Source organism: Lampetra fluviatilis, chromosome 26, assembly GCF_964198595.1.
Source record: "Lampetra fluviatilis chromosome 26, kcLamFluv1.1, whole genome shotgun sequence".
In the NCBI taxonomy this organism is placed as follows: Eukaryota; Metazoa; Chordata; class Hyperoartia; order Petromyzontiformes; family Petromyzontidae; genus Lampetra; species Lampetra fluviatilis.
This window is the reverse complement of record NC_136300.1, coordinates 11,797,659-11,822,063: the sequence shown is the minus strand read 5'-3', so window position 1 is coordinate 11,822,063 and position 24,405 is coordinate 11,797,659. Positions and strand designations below refer to the sequence as shown.

At 55.4% G+C, this 24,405-nt stretch overlaps 1 protein-coding gene and 1 long non-coding RNA gene across 2 annotated transcripts in view; both read right to left on the bottom strand.

The window, feature by feature from the left end:
- The window catches only part of LOC144942150 (protein CBFA2T1-like), a gene marked incomplete at its 5' end in the record, with an annotated part of 39,041 nt that extends 33,877 nt beyond the window's left edge, over window positions 1-5,164 (bottom strand). Inside the window, 2 exons of the mRNA XM_078868910.1 lie at window positions 4,363-4,452; window positions 4,994-5,164. Of these exons, the coding sequence (XP_078725036.1) occupies window positions 4,363-4,452; window positions 4,994-5,164 (261 nt within the window). The remainder of the gene's footprint in view (window positions 1-4,362; window positions 4,453-4,993) is intronic.
- A 109-nt stretch (window positions 5,165-5,273) lies between these two features.
- Window positions 5,274-24,405, bottom strand: part of LOC144942216 (uncharacterized) — a 74,025-nt gene continuing 54,893 nt past the window's right edge. The window contains exons 3-4 of the long non-coding RNA XR_013639335.1: window positions 13,141-13,286; window positions 5,274-5,358 (exon numbers count right to left, since the gene is read on the bottom strand). This is a non-coding gene — a long non-coding RNA (uncharacterized LOC144942216). The remainder of the gene's footprint in view (window positions 5,359-13,140; window positions 13,287-24,405) is intronic.

The following is a 24,405-nucleotide window of genomic DNA, read 5'->3' as shown; positions in this document are numbered from 1 at the left end:
CACCCACTCACACACTCACCCACTCACCCACACTCATCCACTCTCACACTCACACACTCCCACACTCACTCACCCACTCACTCACTCACCCACTCCCACACTCACTCACTCACCCACTCACATACTCACCCACTCACACACTCCCACACTCACCCACTCACACACTCTCACTCACCCACTCACCCACTCACCCACTCACCCACTCCCACACTCACTCACTCACTCACTCACCCACTTACCTACTCACCCACTCACCCACTCACACACTCACACACTCACCCACTCACACACACACACTCAATCACTCACACACTCACCCACTCCCACACTCACACACCCACTCACCCACTCGCCCACTCACACACTCACCCACTTCCACACTCACCCACTCCCACATTCACCCACCCACTCACCCACTCACACACTCACCCACTCACTCACTCACTCACACACTCACCCACTTACACACTCACCCACTCCCACACTCACCCACTCCCACACTCACCCACTCACCTACTCACCCACTCTCACACTTACCTACTCACCCACTCACCCACTCACCGACTCACACACTCACTCACTCCCACACTCCCCCACTCACACACACACTCACCCACTCACACACTCACCCACTCCCACACTCCCACACTCACACACACACTCACCCACTCACAATCTCACCCATTCACCCACTCACCCACTCACACACTCACCCACTCCCACAATCACCCACTCCCACACTCACCCACTCACACACTCACCCACTCACCCACTCACTCACTCACACACTCACCCACTCACACACTCACCCACTCACTCACTCACACACTCACCCACTCACACACTCACTCACTCACTCACTCACCCACTCACCGACTCACCCACTCCCACACTCACCTACTCACCCACTCACCCACTCACCCACTCACACACTCACCCACTCCCACACTCACCCCCTCCCACACTCACCCACTCACCCCCTCCCACACTCACCCACTCACCCCCTCCCACACTCACCCACTCTCACACTCACCCACTCACCCTCTCCCACACTCACCCACTCACATACTCACCCACTCACTCACTCCCACACTCAACCACTAACACACTCACCCACTCACTCACTCACTCACCCACTCACTCACTCCCACACTCACCCACTCACATACTCACCCACTCACACACTCACCCACTCACTCACCCACTCACTCACTCACCCACTCACCCACTCACACACTCACCCACTCACACACTCACCCACTCACTCACTCACTCACCCACTCACTCACACACTCACCCACTCACTCACCCACTCACTCACTCACTCACCCACTCACCCACTCACCCACTCACACACTCACCCACTCACACACTAACCCACTCACACACTCACCCACTCACCCACTCACACACTCACCCACTCACTCACTCACCCACTCCCACACTCACTCACTCACCCACTCACATACTCACCCACTCACACACTCCCACACTCACCCACTCACACACTCTCACTCACCCACTCACCCACTCACCCACTCACCCACTCCCACACTCACTCACTCACTCACTCACCCACTTACCTACTCACCCACTCACCCACTCACACACTCACACACTCACCCACTCACACACACACACTCAATCACTCACACACTCACCCACTCCCACACTCACACACCCACTCACCCACTCGCCCACTCACACACTCACCCACTTCCACACTCACCCACTCCCACATTCACCCACCCACTCACCCACTCACACACTCACCCACTCACTCACTCACTCACACACTCACCCACTTACACACTCACCCACTCCCACACTCACCCACTCCCACACTCACCCACTCACCTACTCACCCACTCTCACACTTACCTACTCACCCACTCACCCACTCACCGACTCACACACTCACTCACTCCCACACTCCCCCACTCACACACACACTCACCCACTCACACACTCACCCACTCCCACACTCCCACACTCACACACACACTCACCCACTCACAATCTCACCCATTCACCCACTCACCCACTCACACACTCACCCACTCCCACACTCACCCACTCCCACACTCACCCACTCACACACTCACCCACTCACCCACTCACTCACTCACACACTCACCCACTCACACACTCACCCACTCACTCACTCACACACTCACCCACTCACACACTCACTCACTCACTCACTCACCCACTCACCGACTCACCCACTCCCACACTCACCTACTCACCCACTCACCCACTCACCCACTCACACACTCACCCACTCCCACACTCACCCCCTCCCACACTCACCCACTCACCCCCTCCCACACTCACCCACTCACCCACTCACCCCCTCCCACACTCACCCACTCTCACACTCACCCACTCACCCTCTCCCACACTCACCCACTCACCCACTCACATACTCACCCACTCACTCACTCCCACACTCAACCACTAACACACTCACCCACTCACTCACTCACTCACCCACTCACTCACTCCCACACTCACCCACTCACACACTCACCCACTCACACACTCACCCACTCACTCACCCACTCACTCACTCACCCACTCACCCACTCACACACTCACCCACTCACACACTCACCCACTCACTCACTCACTCACCCACTCACTCACTCCCACACTCACCCACTCACACACTCACCCACTCACACACTCACCCACTCACACACTCACCCACTCACTCACCCACTCACTCACTCACTCACCCACTCACCCACTCACCCACTCACACACTCACCCACTCACACACTAACCCACTCACACACTCACCCACTCACCCACTCACACACTCACCCACTCACTCACTCACCCACTCACACACTCACCCACTCACCCACTCACACACTCACCCACTCACTCACTCACTTACACACTCACCCACTCACACACTCACACACTCACCCACTCACCCACTCACACACTCACCCACTCACTCACTCACTCACCCACTCACTCACTCACACACTCACCCACTCACACACTCACCCACTCACACACTCACCCACTCACCCACTCCCACACTCACACACTCACACACTCAACCACTCCCACACTTACCCACTCACCCACTCACACACTCACCCACTCCCACACTCACAACTCACACACTTCCACACTCACCCACTCACCCACTCACACACTCACATACTCACCCACTCCCACACTCACCCACACTCACCTACTCACACACTCACCCACTCACAAACTCCCACACTCACCCACTCTCACACTCACCCGCTCACCCACTCACACACTCACCCACTCACATACTCACCCACTCACACACTCCCACACTCACCCACTCACACACTCTCACTCACCCACTCACCCACTCACCCACTCCCACACTCACTCACTCACTCACCCACTTACCTACTCACCCACTCACCCACTCACACACTCACACACTCACCCACTCCCACACTCACACACTCACCCACTCACACACACACACTCAATCACTCACACACTCACCCACTCCCACACTCACACACCCACTCACCCACTCGCCCACTCACACACTCACCCACTTCCACACTCACCCACTCCCACATTCACCCACCCACTCACCCACTCACACACTCACCCACTCACTCACTCACTCACTCACTCACTCACTCACTCACACACTCACCCACTTACACACTCACCCACTCCCACACTCACCCACTCCCACACTCACCCACTCACCTACTCACCCACTCTCACACTTACCTACTCACCCACTCACCCACTCACCGACTCACACACTCACTCACTCCCACACTCCCCCACTCACACACACACTCACCCACTCACACACTCACCCACTCCCACACTCCCACACTCACACACACACTCACCCACTCACAATCTCACCCATTCACCCACTCACCCACTCACACACTCACCCACTCCCACACTCACCCACTCCCACACTCACCCACTCACACACTCACCCACTCACCCACTCACTCACTCACACACTCACCCACTCACACACTCACCCACTCACTCACTCACCCACTCACCCACTCACACACTCACTCACTCACTCACCCACTCACCGACTCACCCACTCCCACACTCACCTACTCACCCACTCACCCACTCACCCACTCACACACTCACCCACTCCCACACTCACCCCCTCCCACACTCACCCACTCACCCCCTCCCACACTCACCCACTCACCCCCTCCCACACTCACACACTCCCACACTCACCCACTCACCCTCTCCCACACTCACCCACTCACCCACTCACCCCCTCCCACACTCACCCACTCACCCCCTCCCACACTCACCCACTCACCCACTCACCCCCTCCCACACTCACCCACTCACCTTGAGGAAGGGGATGACGAAGGGGCGCAGCGGGAAGTTGGTGGCCTCCTGCAGCTTCCCGTGGAAGTCCTCGATACTCAGCGTGGAGTTCTGCACGGACATCACCACGACTGGTCACCAAATGTCACCAAGACCAGCAACGAGATAAGACCGCATGCGTCCAACTTGTACCCTACATCTCACTGGTGACGAGATGTCACTCACCACGTGTGTCCAACTGGGACCCTGCATCTCACTGATGACGAGATGTCACTCACCACGTGTGTCCAACTGGGACCTACATCTCACTGGTGACGAGATGTCACTCACCACGTGTGTCCAACTGGGACCCTGCATCTCACTGATGACGAGATGTCACTCACCACGTGTGTCCAACTAGGAACTACATCTCACTGGTGACGAGATACCACCACGTGCGTTCCCAGTTGATGAGACAGCTAGGGGAGGCCTAGGACCGGGTTAGTACAAGAAAAGGCGGCAGTGGGCAGGTGGGGGAATTGTGGGGGGCAGCAGTGGGGGCGGCAGCGGTGGGGGAGGGGTGGCCGATTGTGGGGGGCATCATTGGGGGTGGGGGGGGTGTGGGGGGCGGCAGTGTGGAGATGGTGGGGTGCGGCGGGGGGGGGTATCTCACCACCAGCCCCAGTACGAGCACGCGCACGCGCTCGCCGATCTCCGGGGAGATGTCGCAGCTGAACTGCTGCAACGTGGCCAGGAAATGCTTCAACTTGCTGAGCTGACGCGCCCCGCACGCCGCCGGGAGCGCGGGGGGCTGTCCCAGCAGGGGGGCAGGGCCCCCCGCGCCGCTCCCCCCACCGCCTCCTCCTCCACTTCCTCCTCCACCGCCGCCGCCTCCTCCTCCACCTCCGTTTCCTCCTCCCCCACCTCCTCCTCCTCCGCCACCTCCACTGCTGCCATGGTATCCGGTCGGTGGGGATGAGGGGGACCCCCCAAGCGAGCCGGCAGACGGGGAGTGGCTGCTGCTGGTGCCGTTAAGCACTGCGGGGGGAGGCGGGGGGGGCGAGGCGGGGGGAGGGGGGGGGCCGCGGGGGGCGGGCGGGGGGGAGGCGGGGGGGGTGTGGGCAGACAGAGTTGGCACGTCCAGTGGCGTGGGGAGGAGGATGACGCCGTGCGGATCACGTGCCGCTGACATTTGTGACGCGCTCTCGCCATGACGCGTCAGTCTGTGTACCTGCCTGTGCCCCCCCCCCACACAGAACCCAGCCCCCCCCCCCCCGGCCTCTCCATTTCTCACCCCCTTACCTCCCACCTACCAGTCCCCACTCCTCTTCCCCAGTCAACGTCCCCCCCATCCACCTCCTCCCCCTGTCCCCCTGTCCCACCTCCCCACTCTGCCTCCTCCTCCCCACCGCGACCCGAGGTGGCTGGCGGGGCTGAGAGGCGCCGTGACGACGGCTCCCGCGCCCCAGTGAGAGCTAAATGGAGCTTTACCTGTTGGTGTGGATCTCGCGGGATTAGCGGGGGGGGGGGGGATTGAGAGGGAGGAAGCCGAGGGGTTGGGTGGGAGGGATTCGGGGGGGGGGAGTAGGGGGGGTGGGGGGGGGTGCGGGGGGTGAATAATCCCAACGCGGAGCGCGCAGCCAGATGGGGCTGTCAGAGAGGATTTACGTCGGCACGTCTGGGGGTGGAGGGGGAGGTGGGAGTTGGGGGGAGGGGGGAGAGTGGGGGGCGGGGGAGATGGGGGGGGGCTCTGCTTAACTCAGCCGTGGGAGGAAACGTCAGCAGCTGGTCCCGGGAGATTAATCTACAGCATGGATCTGATCTCTATCTCTCCCTGCCCGTGCACACCCCCCCTCTCCCTGCCTCTCGCTCTCTCGCTCGCTCGTGTCTGCTCACAGACAATGCGTGTAATGTTCAACATGCCTCTATACCCGCGCCGCGTCTGTACTGCGACCCCCCCCCCACACTTCCCCGCCCCTTCGCGCCCCACGCTCGACTCGGCAGCAGCTCGGCTCCTCTCCGGTGCGCGCGACAGGGGAGCGCTCCACCCCCCCCCCGCGCCCCCCCCCCCACAAAATCGGTCGTCCCCATCCCTCACCCCCCACCCACCCACCCCGCGTGTGCACACACCATGATGTGTGCACAGCGGGAGGCCGGGCCGAGGCCACTTCGAGTCGCACTTGTGTCCGTCTCCGTGGCGGGGACGCGGAGCGCGGCGCCTTCGTGCCGATGTCGTCCGACGTGAGACCGCGAGTGCGGGGGGGGGGCTGCGGGGGGGGGGGCTGCGGGGGGGGCTGCGGTGGGGGGGGGGGGCGAGGGGGGGGGGGCTGCGGGGGGGGGCGAGGGGGACCCTCGCGCGTGAACGGCACCGGACCTTGGCGAGAATTAACGAGCACAAAGTGTGATCGGGCTGTTCACGCGTCGCGGCTCGACGCGTGACGGACGCTAACGCAGAGTCAGATTCGGAGGCGCGAGAGTTAGAGACCCCCCCCCCCCCCGATCGGTGTGTGCAGCGACGGGCGCCTCTTGTTCAAGGGCGACCGGGCCGGTGACCAGCTCCAGCAGCGGTGGCGGCCGAGTGTTCACCCACACGGGCCGAGTGTTCACCCACACGGGCCGAGTGTTCACCCACACGGGCCGAGTGTTCACCCACACGTCACCCACACGGGCCGAGTGTTCACCCACACAGGCCGAGTGTTCACCCACACGGGCCGAGGTGCTGTTTCACACCATCTACCAACGGCGTTCGCCAGCACCTGGTATGCAGGAGGTCGTGGGTTCGATCCCGACCCGTGACGCCTGCTGCTGCTGCTGCTGTGTATGTGGAGTTTGCGTGTCTCTCTCTCTCTCGCTGAGGTCGCGTGGACTTTTCTCCGGGTCCTCCGGTTTTCCCCTCCACGTTTAGAATGAACATCACCACGCGTGTCGAGTATTTGGCTGCAATAAATGTCCACGCGATTCGCCACTACTTCGTTGAGCCATCTCATCTGCGGCCAGGTCGCTCCTGTGAAAGAGCTACACAGCCTCGTGGGCCTTAGCTGGTAAAATAAACAACATGTAGATTTTCTTTTTATATATTGATTGCAATGTTGCCACACAATTGGATGAGATGTATACGCGTAAAGATGACTTGACTGAGCTTCGCGTAAACGCACCGTTCCTTGTGCTTAAAATGAGACGCATCAAATACCCTCGTGTGAAGCGCGGCGATTAGCAGCGTTGGCCATGCGCGGTGCGAAAGAAATTCGACATACGCACGTACAACGCGTCGTGGTCGTGCGTCATTTTAGCATGCAACGTGACACGCGTGAACGCAGAGAATTGACGATGCACGGCCGACTCGACACTTGAATGCGAGTGCCGGTCGACCGGGAGCGACCACCGGAGCAATAACCACGAGACGGAGACGTGAGGTGCATCACTAGTCTGCACGTCCAGTGCAACTGGGAGTGGTCGCGTGGAAAGATCTTGAATTCAATCGGTCTTCACGGAGGGAGGGCGACTGTCGACAACGTCTTTGAAAACGGACGTGGATCGTAGTGAGAGATACACTAACACTGCCCATAGACTAACACTGCCCATAGACTAACACTGCCCATAGACTAACACTACCCATAGACTAACACTGCCCATACACTAACACTGCCCATAGACTAACACTGCCCATAGACTAACACTGCCCATAGACTAACACTGCCCATACACTAACACTGCCCATACACTAACACTGCCCATAGACTAACACTGCCCATACACTAACACTGCCCATAGACTAACACTACCCATAGACTAACACTGCCCATACACTAACACTGCCCATAGACTAACACTGCCCATAGACTAACACTGCCCATAGACTAACACTGCCCATGGACTAACACTGCCCATAGACTAACACTGCCCATAGACTAACACTGCCCATAGACTAACACTACCCATATACTAACACTGCCCATACACTAACACTGCCCATAGACTAACACTGCCCATAGACTAACACTGCCCATAGACTAACACTGCCAATAGACTAACACTGCCCATAGACTAACACTGCACATAGACTAACACTGCCCATGGACTAACACTGCCCATGGACTAACACTGCCCATAGACTAACACTGCCCATAGACTAACACTGCCCATAGACTAACACTGCCCATAGACTAACACTGCCCATAGACTAACACTTACCATAGACTAACACTGCCCATAGACTAACACTGCACATAGACTAACACTGCCCATGGACTAACACTGCCCATAAACTAACACTGCCCATAGACTAACACTGCCCATAGACTAACACTGCCCATAGACTAACACTGCCCATAGACTAACACTGCCCATAGACTAACACTGCCCATACACTAACACTGCCCATAGACTAACACTGCCCGTAGACTAACACTGCCCATAGACTAACACTGCCCATAGACTAACACTGCTCATAGACTAACACTGCTCATAGACTAACACTGCCCATAGACTAAAACTGCCCATAGACTAAAACTGCCCATAGACTAACACTGCCCATAGACTAACACTGCCCATAGACTAACACTGCCCATAGACTAACAATGCCCATGGACTAACACTGCCCATAGACTAACACTGCCCATAGACTAACACTGCCCATGGACTAACACGGACCATAGACTAACACTGCCCATAGACTAACACTACCCATAGACTAACACTGCCCATGGACTAACACTGCACATAGACTAACATTGCCCATAGACTAACACTGCCCATGGACTAACACTGCCCATAGACTAACAATGCCCATGGACTAACACTGCCCATAGACTAACACTGCCCATAGACTAACATTGCCCATAGACTAACACTGCCCATAGACTAACATTGCCCATAGACTAACACTGCCCATAGACTAACACTGCCCATAGACTAACACTGCCCATACACTAACACTGCCCATAGACTAACACTGCCCATAGACTAACACTGCCCATAGACTAACACTGCCCATAGACTAACACTGCCAATAGACTAACACTGCCCATAGACTAACACTGCCCATAGACTAACACTGCCCATGGACTAACACTGCCCATAGACTAACACTGCCCATAGACTAACACTGCCCATACACTAACACTGCCCATAGACTAACACTGCCCATACACTAACACTGCCCATAGACTAACACTGCCCATAGACTAACACTGCCCATAGACTAACACTGCACATAGACTAACACTGCCCATGGACTAACACTGCCCATAGACTAACACTGCCCATAGACTAACACTGCCCATAGACTAACACTGCCCATAGACTAACACTTACCATAGACTAACACTGCCCATAGACTAACACTCCCCATAGACTAACACTGCCCATAGACTAACACTGCCCATAGACTAACACTGCCCATAGACTAACACTACCCATAGACTAACACTGCCCATACACTAACACTGCCCATAGACTAACACTGCCCATACACTAACACTGCCCATAGACTAACACTGCCCATAGACTAACACTGCCCATAGACTAACACTGCTCATAGACTAACACTGCCCATAGACTAACACTGCCCATAGACTAAAACTGCCCATAGACTAAAACTGCCCATAGACTAACACTGCCCATAGACTAACACTGCCCATAGACTAACACTGCCCATAGACTAACAATGCCCATGGACTAACACTGCCCATAGACTAACACTGCCCATAGACTAACACTGCCCATGGACTAACACTGCCCATAGACTAACACGGACCATAGACTAACACTGCCCATAGACTAACACTACCCATAGACTAACACTGCCCATGGACTAACACTGCACATAGACTAACATTGCCCATAGACTAACAATGCCCATGGACTAACACTGCCCATAGACTAACAATGCCCATGGACTAACACTGCCCATAGACTAACATTGCCCATAGACTAACACTGCCCATAGACTAACACTGCTCATAGACTAACACTGCCCATAGACTAACACTGCCCATAGACTAAAACTGCCCATAGACTAACACTGCCCATAGACTAAAACTGCCCATAGACTAACACTGCCCATAGACTAACACTGCCCATAGACTAACACTGCCCATAGACTAACACTGCCCATAGACTAACACTGCCCATGGACTAACACTGCCCATAGACTAACACTGCCCATAGACTAACACTGCCCATAGACTAACACTGCCCATGGACTAACACTGCACATAGACTAACATTGCCCATAGACTAACACTGCCCATGGACTAACACTGCCCATGTCCTAACACGGACCATAGACTAACACTGCCCATAGACTAACACTGCCCATATCCTAACACTGGCCATAGACTAACACTGCCCAAAGACTAACACTGCCCGTAGACTAACATTGCCCATTGACTAACACTGCCCGTATATTAATATTGCCGGTAGACTAACACTGTTTGTAAACTAACATTTCTCATGGATTAACATTGCCCAAAGATTAACATTGCCCATACACTAAACTTCCCAATATACTAACAAATAATTGAGTAAATATGAGCTGCGTGGAGGGAAGGAGGCCAATGCGTTTGAGAGAGGAGACGGCTCTCAGAGAGACAGAGAGGGAGAATCAATAATTAATGCACGAATTAAACTCGAATATTGTGTGTATGCGTAAATACGAGAGCACTGCTTATTTGCTACAATTAATGAAATGGTTCCAGGTTAAATAAATGCGTTGTGTTTTATGCGGTACGCTTAATACACGCCCTAATGAGTACATTCATTCGCGGCGTTAATGCATTAACATTTTAATTTGTTATTTACGTGCCTCGCCATCGTTTTATGCGACACATTTAATGCGCAATTTGCACGAAACATACGAAAGAAAACATTTCGAATCATAAGTTAATATCGCGTTATTTATAGCCAACGCATCGCCTGCATGAGTACAATGTACATATGCGGTATACAATGTACACGGGGTTATGTACCAATGCTCAAAGACAACACGCACGCAACTACGTTAATGCGTAAGAAAATCAACGCACGGTTATGCGTAAAGGGCTCGGTTATTAATGCCATCGACTATGTATGAGAATCATTACCTCGGCGTGAATGTTGTCGTGCGTTCGCGTATTAAAAGGAAATGAAGGCACTGTCGATGACGAGTTCTTTTCCCTACCGCATAAAATCATTGCACAATTTGTGCGAACATTGCTTTGGGTGTTTTGCGTGTAAAGTTAGCACAATTCTGACGCGTAAACGTTCGTACGTGTGCGCGCACGTGCACACGCGCTATCGGCCTGCATATAAGCTGCTACTCGCTAACGGCACTTGCCCCCAAACAGTCTGTTAAAGGCTATACAGGAGTTCTTTGCCTTTGTACGTATATGTGTGTGTGTGTGCGTGTGTACGTATGTCTTTGTGGGTGAACCGTACTGAGGAGCGGTGGTGGAGCGGTTAGCGCTCTGCGCTACGAATCCGGCGACCGAGTTCGATTCCCGCTCACGGCCAACACCAGTGACGATTATGTGAACCGGTCATGGGCCTCCCTTAGGTCAACTCAGCGTAAAATGAGTACTTGGTGTGGTGTGTAAACATCGCCGATGGGGAGGCAAAGGCGGCCGGGCGTGGTGTTGGCCACCCACCCATCCCGTGTGCCGCGCCGGCTTTTATAGGTGCTCGCTAACAGCACTTGCCCCAACAGTCTTTTGAAGGCTATAGGGAGATATGTACTTGTGTGGGTGTGCGTGTGTGCTCGTGTGTGCGTATGCGTGTGTGTGCGCGTGTGTGCGTGCGTGTGCGCGCGTGTATGTGTGTGTGTGTGCGTGTGTGTGCATGTGTGTGCGTGTGTGCGCGTGTGTGGGCGTGTGTGTGTGCGTGTGTGTGCGCGCGTGTGTGTGTGCCCGTGCGTGTGTGTGTGCGCCTGTGTGTGTGCGTGTGCGCGCGTGTGTGTGTGCCCGTGTGTGCGCGCGCGTGTGTGTGTGTGTGTGTGCATGTGTGTGTGCGCGCATGTGTGCGCGCGCGCATGTGTGTGTGTGTGTGCCCGAGTGTGTGTGCGTGTATGTGTGCGTGTGTGCCCGTGTGTGTGCGTGTGTGTGCCCGAGTGTGTGTGCGTGTATGTGTGCGTGTGTGTGTGTGCCCGTGTGTGTGTGTGCGTGTGTGTGTGCGCGTGTGTGTGTGTGCCCGTGTGTGTGTGCGCGTGTGTGTGTGTGTGCGCGTGTGTGTGTGCCCGTGTGTGTGTGCCCGTGTGTGTGTGTGTGCGTGTGTGTGTGCCCGTGTGTGTGTGTGTGTGCGCGTGTGTGTGTGTGTGTGCGCGTGTGTGTGTGTGTGTGTGTGCGCGTGTGTGTGTGTGTGCGTGTGTGTGTGTGTGCGTGTGTGTGTGTGCGCGTGTGTGTGTGTGTGTGCGCGTGTGTGCGTGTGTGTGTGTGTGTGCGTGTGTGTGTGTGTGTGCGCGTGTGTGTGTGTGTGTATGTGCGCGTGTGTGTGTGTGTGTGCGCGTGTGTGTGTGTGTGTGCGTGTGTGTGTGTGTGTGCGTGTGTGTGTGTGTGTGCGTGTGTGTGCGTGTGTGTGCGTGTGTGTGTGCGTGTGTGTGCGTGTGTGTGCGTGTGTGTGTGTGTGCGCGTGTGTGTGTGTGTGTGCGTGTGTGTGTGTGTGTGCGTGTGTGTGTGCGCGCGTGTATGTGTGTGTGTGTGCGCGTGTGTGTGTGTGTGTGCGTGTGTGTGTGTGTGCGTGTGTGTGTGTGTGTGTGCGTGTGTGTGTGCGTGTGTGTGCGTGTGTGTGTGTGTGTGCGTGTGTGTGCACGTGTGTGTGTGTGTGCGCGTGTGCGCGTGTGACCCGTACTGGCCGTGGGGGTGAAGGTGGCGGCCCGGGCGCTGCCCTGGCTTCCCGGTGGGGGCATGGCGGGCGGCGTGAGGCTGCCCCGGCCCGGCGTCCTCACCTCCGCCGGGGAGTCGGGCATGCTGCTCCGTGCCGCCGGGACCGCCTAGCTGCAGGGCACGCAGGGGTGGGAGGGCGGTGGAGTGTGGGAAAGAGAGAGGGGGGGGGGGTGTTTTGGTTGAAAAGGGGGGCAGAGGGGAGCTGTGGGGGTAGTTGGAAGGACTTGAAGCAGCGATGCGGGGATGCCAGACGAGCACGTCGGCATACACTCGTCTTGTAGCGGGGGACACACTCAGTCCCCGTAGAGACGGAACACGTGGGCGAGTTAGGGGGGCACGGCACCTCCTCCGCGCCCACACGACAGCGTGCGTGATCCACCAACCCTGGCCGCTGCCTCCCACATTGCCGGAGTCCAGGCCGCCACGTGCAGCAGCATGGCCACCGTGGCCCCCGCTCGGCTCAAAGAGGCGCGCATCGCCCCCGCGTCGCCTCGACGCACGGACACCGAGAGGGCTGGGCAGCCTCAGCGCGGGGCACCTCCAGCTCGCCCCGCAGCTGCTTCGGCCGCGAGCAGCAGCAGCAGCAGCAGCGGCATCACGGGCAGCAGCGGCAGCAGCAGCTGCAGCAGCAGCAGCTCGTGGCCTCACCCGCGACGCGCGGCGGCGTGAGCGCACGACGCCTGCTGTAGACACGAAGGCAGAGTTCCCCCAACTCCAATCCTCGCGGCCCACCGCCATCACCACCACTACAATCACCACCACTACAATCACCACCACTACCATCACCACCACTACCATCACCACCACTACAATCACCACCACTAGCATCACCACCACTACCATCACCACCACTACAATCACCACCATTACCATCACCACCACTAGCATCACCACCACTACCATCACCACCACTACCATCACCACCACTAGCATCACCACCATTACCATCACCACCACTAGCATCACCACCACTACCATCACCACCACTACCATCACCACCACTAGCATCACCACCACTACCATCACCACCACTACCATCACCACCACTACAATCACCACCACTACCATCACCACCACTACCATCACCACCACTACCATCACCACCACTACAATCACCACCACTACCATCACCACCACTACCATCACCACCTCCACCACTAGCATCACCACCACTACAATCACCACCACTACAATCACCACCACTACCATCACCACCACTACCATCACCACCTCCACCACTACCATCACCACCACTGCAATCACCACCTCCACCACTACCATCACCACCACTGCAATCACACCACTACAATCACCACCACTACAATCACCACGACTACCACGCTCCGTCTTTCCGCGTGTACCAATGTAATCCTCCCCCACCCCCCATTCGTTCCGCGCTGCGCGCGCCCGATGATTGTTACACACGTCACGTGTCACGCGGTCAGAGATTGACGCTGTCCGCGTCAATGGAGCCGATGAGATCTCAGTGTGCGTGTGTACACATGGAGCACGTCTGTGTACATGATGTATATGTACACGTGTTCCGCGTCTACATGCACACGTGCTCAGCGTGTGTGTGTGTCTACACACATGGCGCACGTGAGCATACGCGTGACGCAGACAGCGTGGATTGCTTAGCACGTCACGTGGGACGTGTTTAACAAGCATCAGGCGCGTGCAGCGTGGGACGAGTTCACTTGTATTTGAATAGGAGGGGGGGGGGGCGGGAAGTAAATTTGTAAAACGTGGAAAGACGAAGCAGGATGGGTCGCGATGGCTGGAGTTTGGGAATCCCTTCAATTAATGATCGAATAAATGCATCGGTACCATCACCACCACTGCATCTGTACTGTCACCGTTATTTTTCTTGTTTCCGGCTTAGCTCAACAACTCTCAGTTGGCCCTGTCCGCAGGTTGCCTCGGCTGGGATGACGGTGCAGGGAGGAGGACAGGGAGATTTAACAGTTAACTTATATTGGAACCAACGACTTACACAGGACCTATAGACTTTATAGGACCTACAGACTTGCACATTCCCATAGATTTACACAGGACACATAGACATACAAATAACATAAAAAATCCATACACTTGCATATGGTCCGTATACTTACATGAACTTACATATGACCCATAAAATGCATAGGCTCTATTGACTAACAGTATGACCCAACACCTTTAAATGGAATCTATAGGCTGTCATCGGACCCATAGAGGGAGGGAGGAGAACGCGTGTGTCGATATTCGATGGGGATGTATTGGAAAATTGAATACAGAGTTGACGTAATCATCCGTGTATTAATATACAGAGCCACGCGGAAGACGAATTCTCAACACAGCCATGCCGCGAACAGAGCAGCTGCCTCAACGTGGGCGTCAAGTCGACCTCTCGGCAGAGTTTAAGACATTCGCAATCACGTTCCGTCTCTCGGGTCGTAATGTGGATTGTCCGGTAGCTTCTTCAGAATTGGGAGCTTCTTAAGAGGGTTGGTGGACCACACAGAGATGATTCTGTGAAAACCTCTTCCCGTTGAAGGTGGTGGAGGAGCCGTACCCTGGCTCGCCAGGAGAAGGCGATACAGACCGCATGGACTCATTTCCACCGGTTTCCATCTGTACGGGGATAGAGCGTTGCCCCCTAGCACTCATGGGGATTCTCAGCCTGCTCCGGCTTCTTGCCACACGTGTCAAGAGCGCTCACCATGGATTGGCCGAGCACATCGTCAGCCTGTGCGAGTCTCCGCGCGTTGTGTGATGCAACTTTGCATGAATGACGTTGCTATCTGTAAAAGCACTCCGTGTCATGACTCCGTGAGAAAAACAAAGACAAGTTTTGCTGTCTGGCCGGAGGGCGGTCGGTCCGCGGATCAGAGAGCTCGGCGCGGAGTTGACCTGCGAGATCGCTGCCGTGGGAGGAGTGGCAGCTAGTTGCGACCTTTAAGACGGGAATCGCGAATTGGAATCTCGCCGCGACTCAAGGCACACGCAGAGTGAACGAGAGCGACATAGACGACAGCAGAATACGTAACCAGAAGTCTATTTCAGGGATCATTGCTATAGTTTCTAGATTACGAAATGGGCTCTACGTGAATGGAAAAAAAAACAATCTAATTATTTATTTACAAATTCCATCGGTGGCACGGCCACTTCCAGTTTCTTCGAATGCATCATTTCTGCGGTAGTCATTCAAGACAAGTCACAACTCTGGATCAGTCTCATCAGCAGGGTCAGTTATGATTTATGTTCGATGAGCAGACATTGAAACTTTGTCTTATTGAGACATTGTCTGCTTATTTATTTTGTGACGCAAAGACAAAGATCACCCGTGGAGCCTTTAAAGAGTGTTGGGGCAAGTTCTATTGACAAGCACCTATCAGAGTCTGCACGGCGAGGTAGTGTGTGGCAGCACCAGACCCAGACACCTTTGTCTCCCCAGCGCTGATATTTACACCCCGTCCCAAGTACTCATTTGAGGCTGAGTCGACCTAGGGGAGGCCCAGACCCGGGTTGAGATAATCGTCACTAGTGTTAGCCAGGTTCGTAGCGCAGCGCGCTAACCGCTACACTACCAAAGACATGCACAAACGCACACAAATGCTTCCACACACCTCCACACACACACGTAGACACATACTCTTACACACACACACGCGTCTACACACACAGACACACACACACGTAGACACATACTCTTACACACACACACGCGTCTACACACACAGACACACACACACGTAGACACATACTCTTACACACACACACGCGTCTACACACACAGACACACACACTTAGACACATACTCTTACACACACACACGCGTCTACACACACAGACACACACACACGTAGACACATACTCTTACACACACACGCGTCTACACACACAGACACACACACTTAGACACATACTCTTACACACACACACGCGTCTACACACACAGACACACACACACGTAGACACATACTCTTACACACACACGCGTCTACACACACAGACACACACACACGTAGACACATACTCTTACACACACACACGCGTCTACACACACAGACACACACACACGTAGACACATACTCTTACACACACACACGCGTCTACACACACAGACACACACACGTAGACACATACTCTTACACACACACACGCGTCTACACACACAGACACACACACACGTAGACACATACTCTTACACACACACGCGCCCACACACACAGACACACACACACGTAGACACATACTCTTACACACACACACGTAGACACATACTCTTACACACACACACGTAGACACATACTCTTACACACACACACGTAGACACATACTCTTACACACACACACGTAGACACATACTCTTACACACACACACGTAGACACATACTCTTACACACACACACGTAGACACATACTCTTACACACACACACGCGTCTACACACACAGACACACACACACGTAGACACATACTCTTACACACACACACGTAGACACATACTCTTACACACACACACGCGTCTACACACACAGACACACACACACGTAGACACATACTCTTACACACACACACGTAGACACATACTCTTACACACACACACGCGTCTACACACACAGACACACACACACGTAGACACATACTCTTACACACACACACGTAGACACATACTCTTACACACACACACGCGTCTACACACACAGACACACACACACGTAGACACATACTCTTACACACACACACGTAGACACATACTCTTACACACACACACGTAGACACATACTCTTACACACACACACGTAGACACATACTCTTACACACACACACGCGTCTACACACACAGACACACACACACGTAGACACATACTCTTACACACACACACGTAGACACATACTCTTACACACACACACGCGTCTACACACACAGACACACACACACGTAGACACATACTCTTACACACACACACGTAGACACATACTCTTACACACACACACGCGTCTACACACACAGACACACACACACGTAGACACACACAGACACACACATACTCTTACACACACACCGCCTCGCGCCGTCCGTCAAACAGACACTGCGCGTCTTATCGCCCCCGCCAGCCTCTGCGCGCAACCTCCCCTCCCCCCGCGCGCGCGCCCTCCCCCCGTGCACCTCCAACCCCTCCCCCCTCCCCTCGCGGGGGGCAGCAGCGGCAGGAGCGGAGCGCGTGTGGGGCGCGTGGGGCGCCGCCGCCGCCGCGGCTCTATCTGCGGCGCGCACGCGGCGCGGATTAGCGGGTCGCTGCGGCGCGCCGCCTCCCCTCGCTCGGCCGCTCGACGGAATTCGCTCTTCCTCGGTCGCCTTCGCGTGAACTCGCTGCTCGACGCGAGCCGCGCGGAGCGAGCCGCGTGGGCGTTGGGGGGGTGGCAGGGGGGGTGTAAGGGGCAGCGTGGTAAGGGGGTAGCGAGGTGAGAGGAGAGGGAGGTAACGAGGGGGGGGGGGGCGGTGGCGAGGTTATGAACTGAGAGGTCAGGGAGATTATGGTAACGGACACTCAAGTGAAGGGCAGCGAGGTAAGGGGCAGTCAGGATTAAGGGCAGTCTCCCGGGGTCTCAAGACGTGTCCACGCGAGGCTTCCGCAGAGAGACAGACAGAGCTCAAGCGTCAACGCTCTCAGCTGCAGTTGAGGTGCGTGAACACTGAACACATCTCGACGTGATCCACCAACCCACCAACAACCCCCCCAAGCACTGGATCACACACCCGGAGAAGCTGGACTCGGCGAGAGAACGCGGGTGGAAATCACGAGGTTGACGAGGCGGTGACTAGCTGGCAGGGTGGGTGACGCCAGGTTGACAAGGGGGTGACTAGCTGGCAGCGTTGGTGACGCCAGGTTGACAAGGGGGTGACTAGCTGGCAGCGTGGGTGACGCCAGGTTGACAAGGGGGTGACTGGCTGGCAGCGTGGGTGACTCCAGGCTGAGGCTGACAAGGGGGTGACTCCGTGGATATTCGGACATCTCCTCTGGGGGTGTCGGCCACGTCCCGAACTGCGCTGCGCACCGCACGACCTGGCTGTGATTCCGGGCCACGACTAACGTCAGTGGCGAGGGGTACCTGCACCGGTGCTTCTCGCCCCCCACCTCCACCCCAACCACCCACGACTCGTCGAACACCAACCCACACCGACCAGCGTGGTGAAGTATGATCGAACTGCCCCCGCCAGACACGCCACTTGGGGAGGTCTTCATCCAGCAGTGGATTGGCAAAGGGCTCTGCATATTATTCGTGTTACACAGAGACAATGTGAGAGTGTGGAGGTGGTGGTGGTGGTGGTGGTGGAGCGGAAGAGTGGTGTTGTTTTGTCGATGAACCTCGATTGAAGAGCTTCTTGACCCACAGCGTACATCACAATAAACTGAACAGAACTGATGGACTAACAGCGGCAGACACAGCGCACATCACAATAAACTGAACTGATGGACTAACAGCGTGTCTCAGACACAGCGGACATCACAATAACCTGAACTGATGGACTAACAGCGTGTCCCAGACACTTTACAAGGCTGACATCAGACCCACAGAGGGAGGGGAGGGGGACACGTACGTCGATGACAAACGTGGATGGTTCGGAGAATCGAATAGACAGTAGACGCAATCATCCTTGTATTGCTATATAGACACACACGGAAGGCGAATTCTCAGAGTCTCAGCGCACGAGTGTCCAGTCCAGACGCGTAAAGAGGTCGCTGGGAAGCTGAGACGGTGAACCCCCGAGTCGCTCAGCCACGACAATGTGAACCACTGAGACGCTGCTCTCCTGAGACACGCAGACGATGAACACCCGAGACACGGAGACACTGAGTTGGTGGTGTGGTGAGTTGGTGGTGTGGTGAGTTGGTGGTGTGGTGAGTTGGTGGTGTGGTGAGTTGGTGGTGTGGTGAGTTGGTGGTGTGGTAAGTTGGTGGTGTGGTGAGTTGGTGGTGTGGTGAGTTGGTGGTGTGGTGAGTTGGTGGTGTGGTGAGTTGGCGGTGTGGTGAGTTGGTGGTGTGGTGAGTTGGTGGTGTGGTAAGTTGGTGGTGTGGTGAGTTGGTGGTCTGGTGAGTTGGTGGTGTGGTGAGTTGGTGGTGTGGTGAGTTGGTGGTGTGGTGAGTTGGTGGTGTGGTGAGTTGGTGGTTGTGGTGAGTTGGTGGTGTGGTGAGTTGGTGGTGTGGTGAGTTGGTGGTGTGGTGAGTTGGTGGTGTGGTGAGTTGATGGTGTGGTGAGTTGATGGTGTGGTGAGTTGGTGGTGTGGTGAGTTGGTGGTGTGGTGAGTTGGTGGTGTGGTGAGTTGGTGGTGTGGTGAGTTGATGGTGTGGTGAGATGGTGGTGTGGTGAGTTGGTGGTGTGGTGAGTTGGTGGTGTGGTGAGTTGGTGGTGTGGTGAGTTGGTGGTGTGGTGAGTTGGCGGTGTGGTGAGTTGGTGGTGTGGTGAGTTGGTGGTGTGGTGAGTTGGCGGTGTGGTGAGTTGGTGGTGTGGTGAGTTGGTGGTGTGGTGAGTTGGTAGTGTGGTGAGTTGGTGGTGTGGTGAGTTGGTGGTGTGGTGAGTTGGTGGTGTGGTGAGTTGGTGGTGTGGTGAGTTGATGGTGTGGTGAGTTGATGGTGTGGTGAGTTGGTGGTGTGGTGAGTTGGTGGTGAAGTGAGTTCGTGGTGTGGTGAGTTGTGGTGTGGTGAGTTGGTGGTGTGGTGAGTTGGTGGTGTGGTGAGTTGGTGGTGTGGTGAGTTGGTGGTGTGGTGAGTTGATGGTGTGGTGAGTTGGTAGTGTGGTGAGTTGGTGGTGTGGTGAGTTGGTGGTGTGGTGAGTTGGTGGTGTGGTGAGTTGGTGGTGTGGTGAGTTGGTGGTGTGGTGAGTTGGTGGTGTGGTGAGTTGGTGGTGTGGTGAGTTGGTGGTGTGGTGAGTTGATGGTGTGGTGAGTTGGTAGTGTGGTGAGTTGGTGGTGTGGTGAGTTGGTATGTGTGGTGAGTTGGTGGTGTGGTGAGTTGGTGGTGTGGTGAGTTGGTGGTGTGGTGAGTTGGTGGTGTGGTGAGTTGGTGGTGTGGTGAGTTGGTGGTGTGGTGAGTTGGTAGTGTGGTGAGTTGGTGGTGTGGTGAGTTGGTGGTGTGGTGAGTTGGTGGTGTGGTGAGTTGGTGGTATGGTGAGTTGGTGGTGTGGTGAGTTGGTGGTGTGGTGAGTTGGTGGTGTGGTGAGTTGGTGGTGTGGTGAGTTGGTAGTGTGGGGAGTTGGTGGTGTGGTGAGTTGTTGGTGTGGTGAGTTAGTGGTGTGGTAAGTTGGTGGTGTGGTGAGTTGGTGGTGTGGTGAGTTGGTGGTGTGGTGAGTTGGTAGTGTGGTGAGTTGGTGGTGTGGTTAGTTGTTGGTGTGGTGAGTTGGTGGTTTGGGGAGTTCGCTGTGTGGTGAGTTGGTGGTGTGGTGAGTTGGTGGTGTGGTGAGTTGGTGGTGTGGTGAGTTGATGGTGTGGTGAGTTGGTGGTGTGGTGAGTTGGTAGTGTGGTGAGTTGGTGGTGTGATGAGTTGTTGGGGTGGTGAGTTGGTGGTGTGGTGAGTTGGTGGTGTGGTGAGTTGGTGGTGTGGTGAGTTGGTGGTGTGATGAATTGTTGGGGTGGTGAGTTGGTGGTGTGGTGAGTTGATGGTGTGGTGAGTTGGTGGTGTGGTGAGTTGGTGGTGTGATGAGTTGTTGGGGTGGTGAGTTGGTGGTGTGGTGAGTTGATGGTGTGGTGAGTTGGTGGTGTGGTGAGTTGGTGGTGTGGTGAGTTGGTAGTGTGGTGAGTTGGTGGTGTGGTGAGTTGGTGGTGTGGTGAGTTGGTGGTGTGGTGAGTTGATGGTGTGGTGAGTTGATGGTGTGGTGAGTTGGTGGTGTGGTGAGTTGGTGGTGTGGTGAGTTGATGGTGTGGTGAGTTGGTAGTGTGGTGAGTTGGTGGTGTGGTGAGTTGGTATGTGTGGTGAGTTGGTGGTGTGGTAAGTTGGTGGTGTGGTGAGTTGGTGGTGTGGTGAGTTGGTGGTGTGGTGACTTGGTGGTGTGGTGAGTTGGTGGTGTGGTGAGTTGGTAGTGTGGTGAGTTGGTGGTGTGGTGAGTTGGTGGTGTGGTGAGTTGGTGGTGTGGTGAGTTGATGGTGTGGTGAGTTGGTGGTGTGGTGAGTTGGTGGTGTGGTAAGTTGGTGGTGTGGTGAGTTGGTGGTGTGGTGAGTTGGTGGTGTGGTGAGTTGGTGGTGTGGTGAGTTGGTGGTGTGGTGAGTTGGTGGTGTGGTGAGTTGATGGTGTGGTAAGTTGATGGTGTGGTGAGTTGGTGGTGTGGTGAGTTGGTGGTGTGGTGAGTTGGTGGTGTGGTGAGTTGGTGGTGTGGTGAGTTGATGGTGTGGTGAGTTGGTGGTGTGGTGAGTTGGTGGTGTGGTGAGTTGGTGGTGTGGTGAGTTGGTGGTGTGGTGAGTTGGTGGTGTGGTGAGTTGGCGGTGTGGTGAGTTGGTGGTGTGGTGAGTTGGTGGTGTGGTGAGTTGGCGGTGTGGTGAGTTGGTGGTGTGGTGAGTTGGTGGTGTGGTGAGTTGGTAGTGTGGTGAGTTGGTGGTGTGGTGAGTTGGTGGTGTGGTGAGTTGGTGGTGTGGTGAGTTGGTGGTGTGGTGAGTTGATGGTGTGGTGAGTTGATGGTGTGGTGAGTTGGTGGTGTGGTGAGTTGGTGGTGAAGTGAGTTCGTGGTGTGGTGAGTTTGTGGTGTGGTGAGTTGGTGGTGTGGTGAGTTGGTGGTGTGGTGAGTTGGTGGTGTGGTGAGTTGGTGGTGTGGTGAGTTGATGGTGTGGTGAGTTGGTAGTGTGGTGAGTTGGTGGTGTGGTGAGTTGGTGGTGTGGTGAGATGGTGGTGTGGTGAGTTGGTGGTGTGGTGAGTTGGTGGTGTGGTGAGTTGGTGGTGTGGTGAGTTGATGGTGTGGTGAGTTGGTAGTGTGGTGAGTTGGTGGTGTGGTGAGTTGGTATGTGTGGTGAGTTAGTGGTGTGGTGAGTTGGTGGTGTGGTGAGTTGGTGGTGTGGTGAGTTGGTGGTGTGGTGAGTTGGTGGTGTGGTGAGTTGGTGGTGTGGTGAGTTGGTAGTGTGGTGAGTTGGTGGTGTGGTGAGTTGGTGGTGTGGTGAGTTGGTGGTGTGGTGAGTTGGTGGTATGGTGAGTTGGTGGTGTGGTGAGTTGGTGGTGTGGTGAGTTGGTGGTGTGGTGAGTTGGTGGTGTGGTGAGTTGGTAGTGTGGGGAGTTGGTGGTGTGGTGAGTTGTTGGTGTGGTGAGTTAGTGGTGTGGTAAGTTGGTGGTGTGGTGAGTTGGTGGTGTGGTGAGTTGGTGGTTTGGTGAGTTGGTAGTGTGGTGAGTTGGTGGTGTGGTTAGTTGTTGGTGTGGTGAGTTGGTGGTTTGGGGAGTTCGCTGTGTGGTGAGTTGGTGGTGTGGTGAGTTGGTGGTGTGGTGAGTTGGTGGTGTGGTGAGTTGATGGTGTGGTGAGTTGGTGGTGTGGTGAGTTGGTAGTGTGGTGAGTTGGTGGTGTGATGAGTTGTTGGGGTGGTGAGTTGGTGGTGTGGTGAGTTGGTGGTGTGGTGAGTTGGTGGTGTGGTGAGTTGATGGTGTGGTGAGTTGATGGTGTGGTGAGTTGGTGGTGTGGTGAGTTGGTGGTGTGGTGAGTTGGTGGTGTGGTGAGTTGGTGGTGTGGTGAGTTGATGGTGTGGTGAGTTGGTGGTGTGGTGAGTTGGTGGTGTGGTGAGTTGGTGGTGTGGTGAGTTGGTGGTGTGGTGAGTTGGTGGTGTGGTGAGTTGGCGGTGTGGTGAGTTGGTGGTGTGGTGAGTTGGCGGTGTGGTGAGTTGGTGGTGTGGTGAGTTGGTGGTGTGGTGAGTTGGCGGTGTGGTGAGTTGGTGGTGTGGTGAGTTGGTGGTGTGGTGAGTTGGTAGTGTGGTGAGTTGGTGGTGTGGTGAGTTGGTGGTGTGGTGAGTTGGTGGTGTGGTGAGTTGGTGGTGTGGTGAGTTGATGGTGTGGTGAGTTGATGGTGTGGTGAGTTGGTGGTGTGGTGAGTTGGTGGTGAAGTGAGTTCGTGGTGTGGTGAGTTTGTGGTGTGGTGAGTTGGTGGTGTGGTGAGTTGGTGGTGTGGTGAGTTGGTGGTGTGGTGAGTTGGTGGTGTGGTGAGTTGATGGTGTGGTGAGTTGGTAGTGTGGTGAGTTGGTGGTGTGGTGAGTTGGTGGTGTGGTGAGTTGGTGGTGTGGT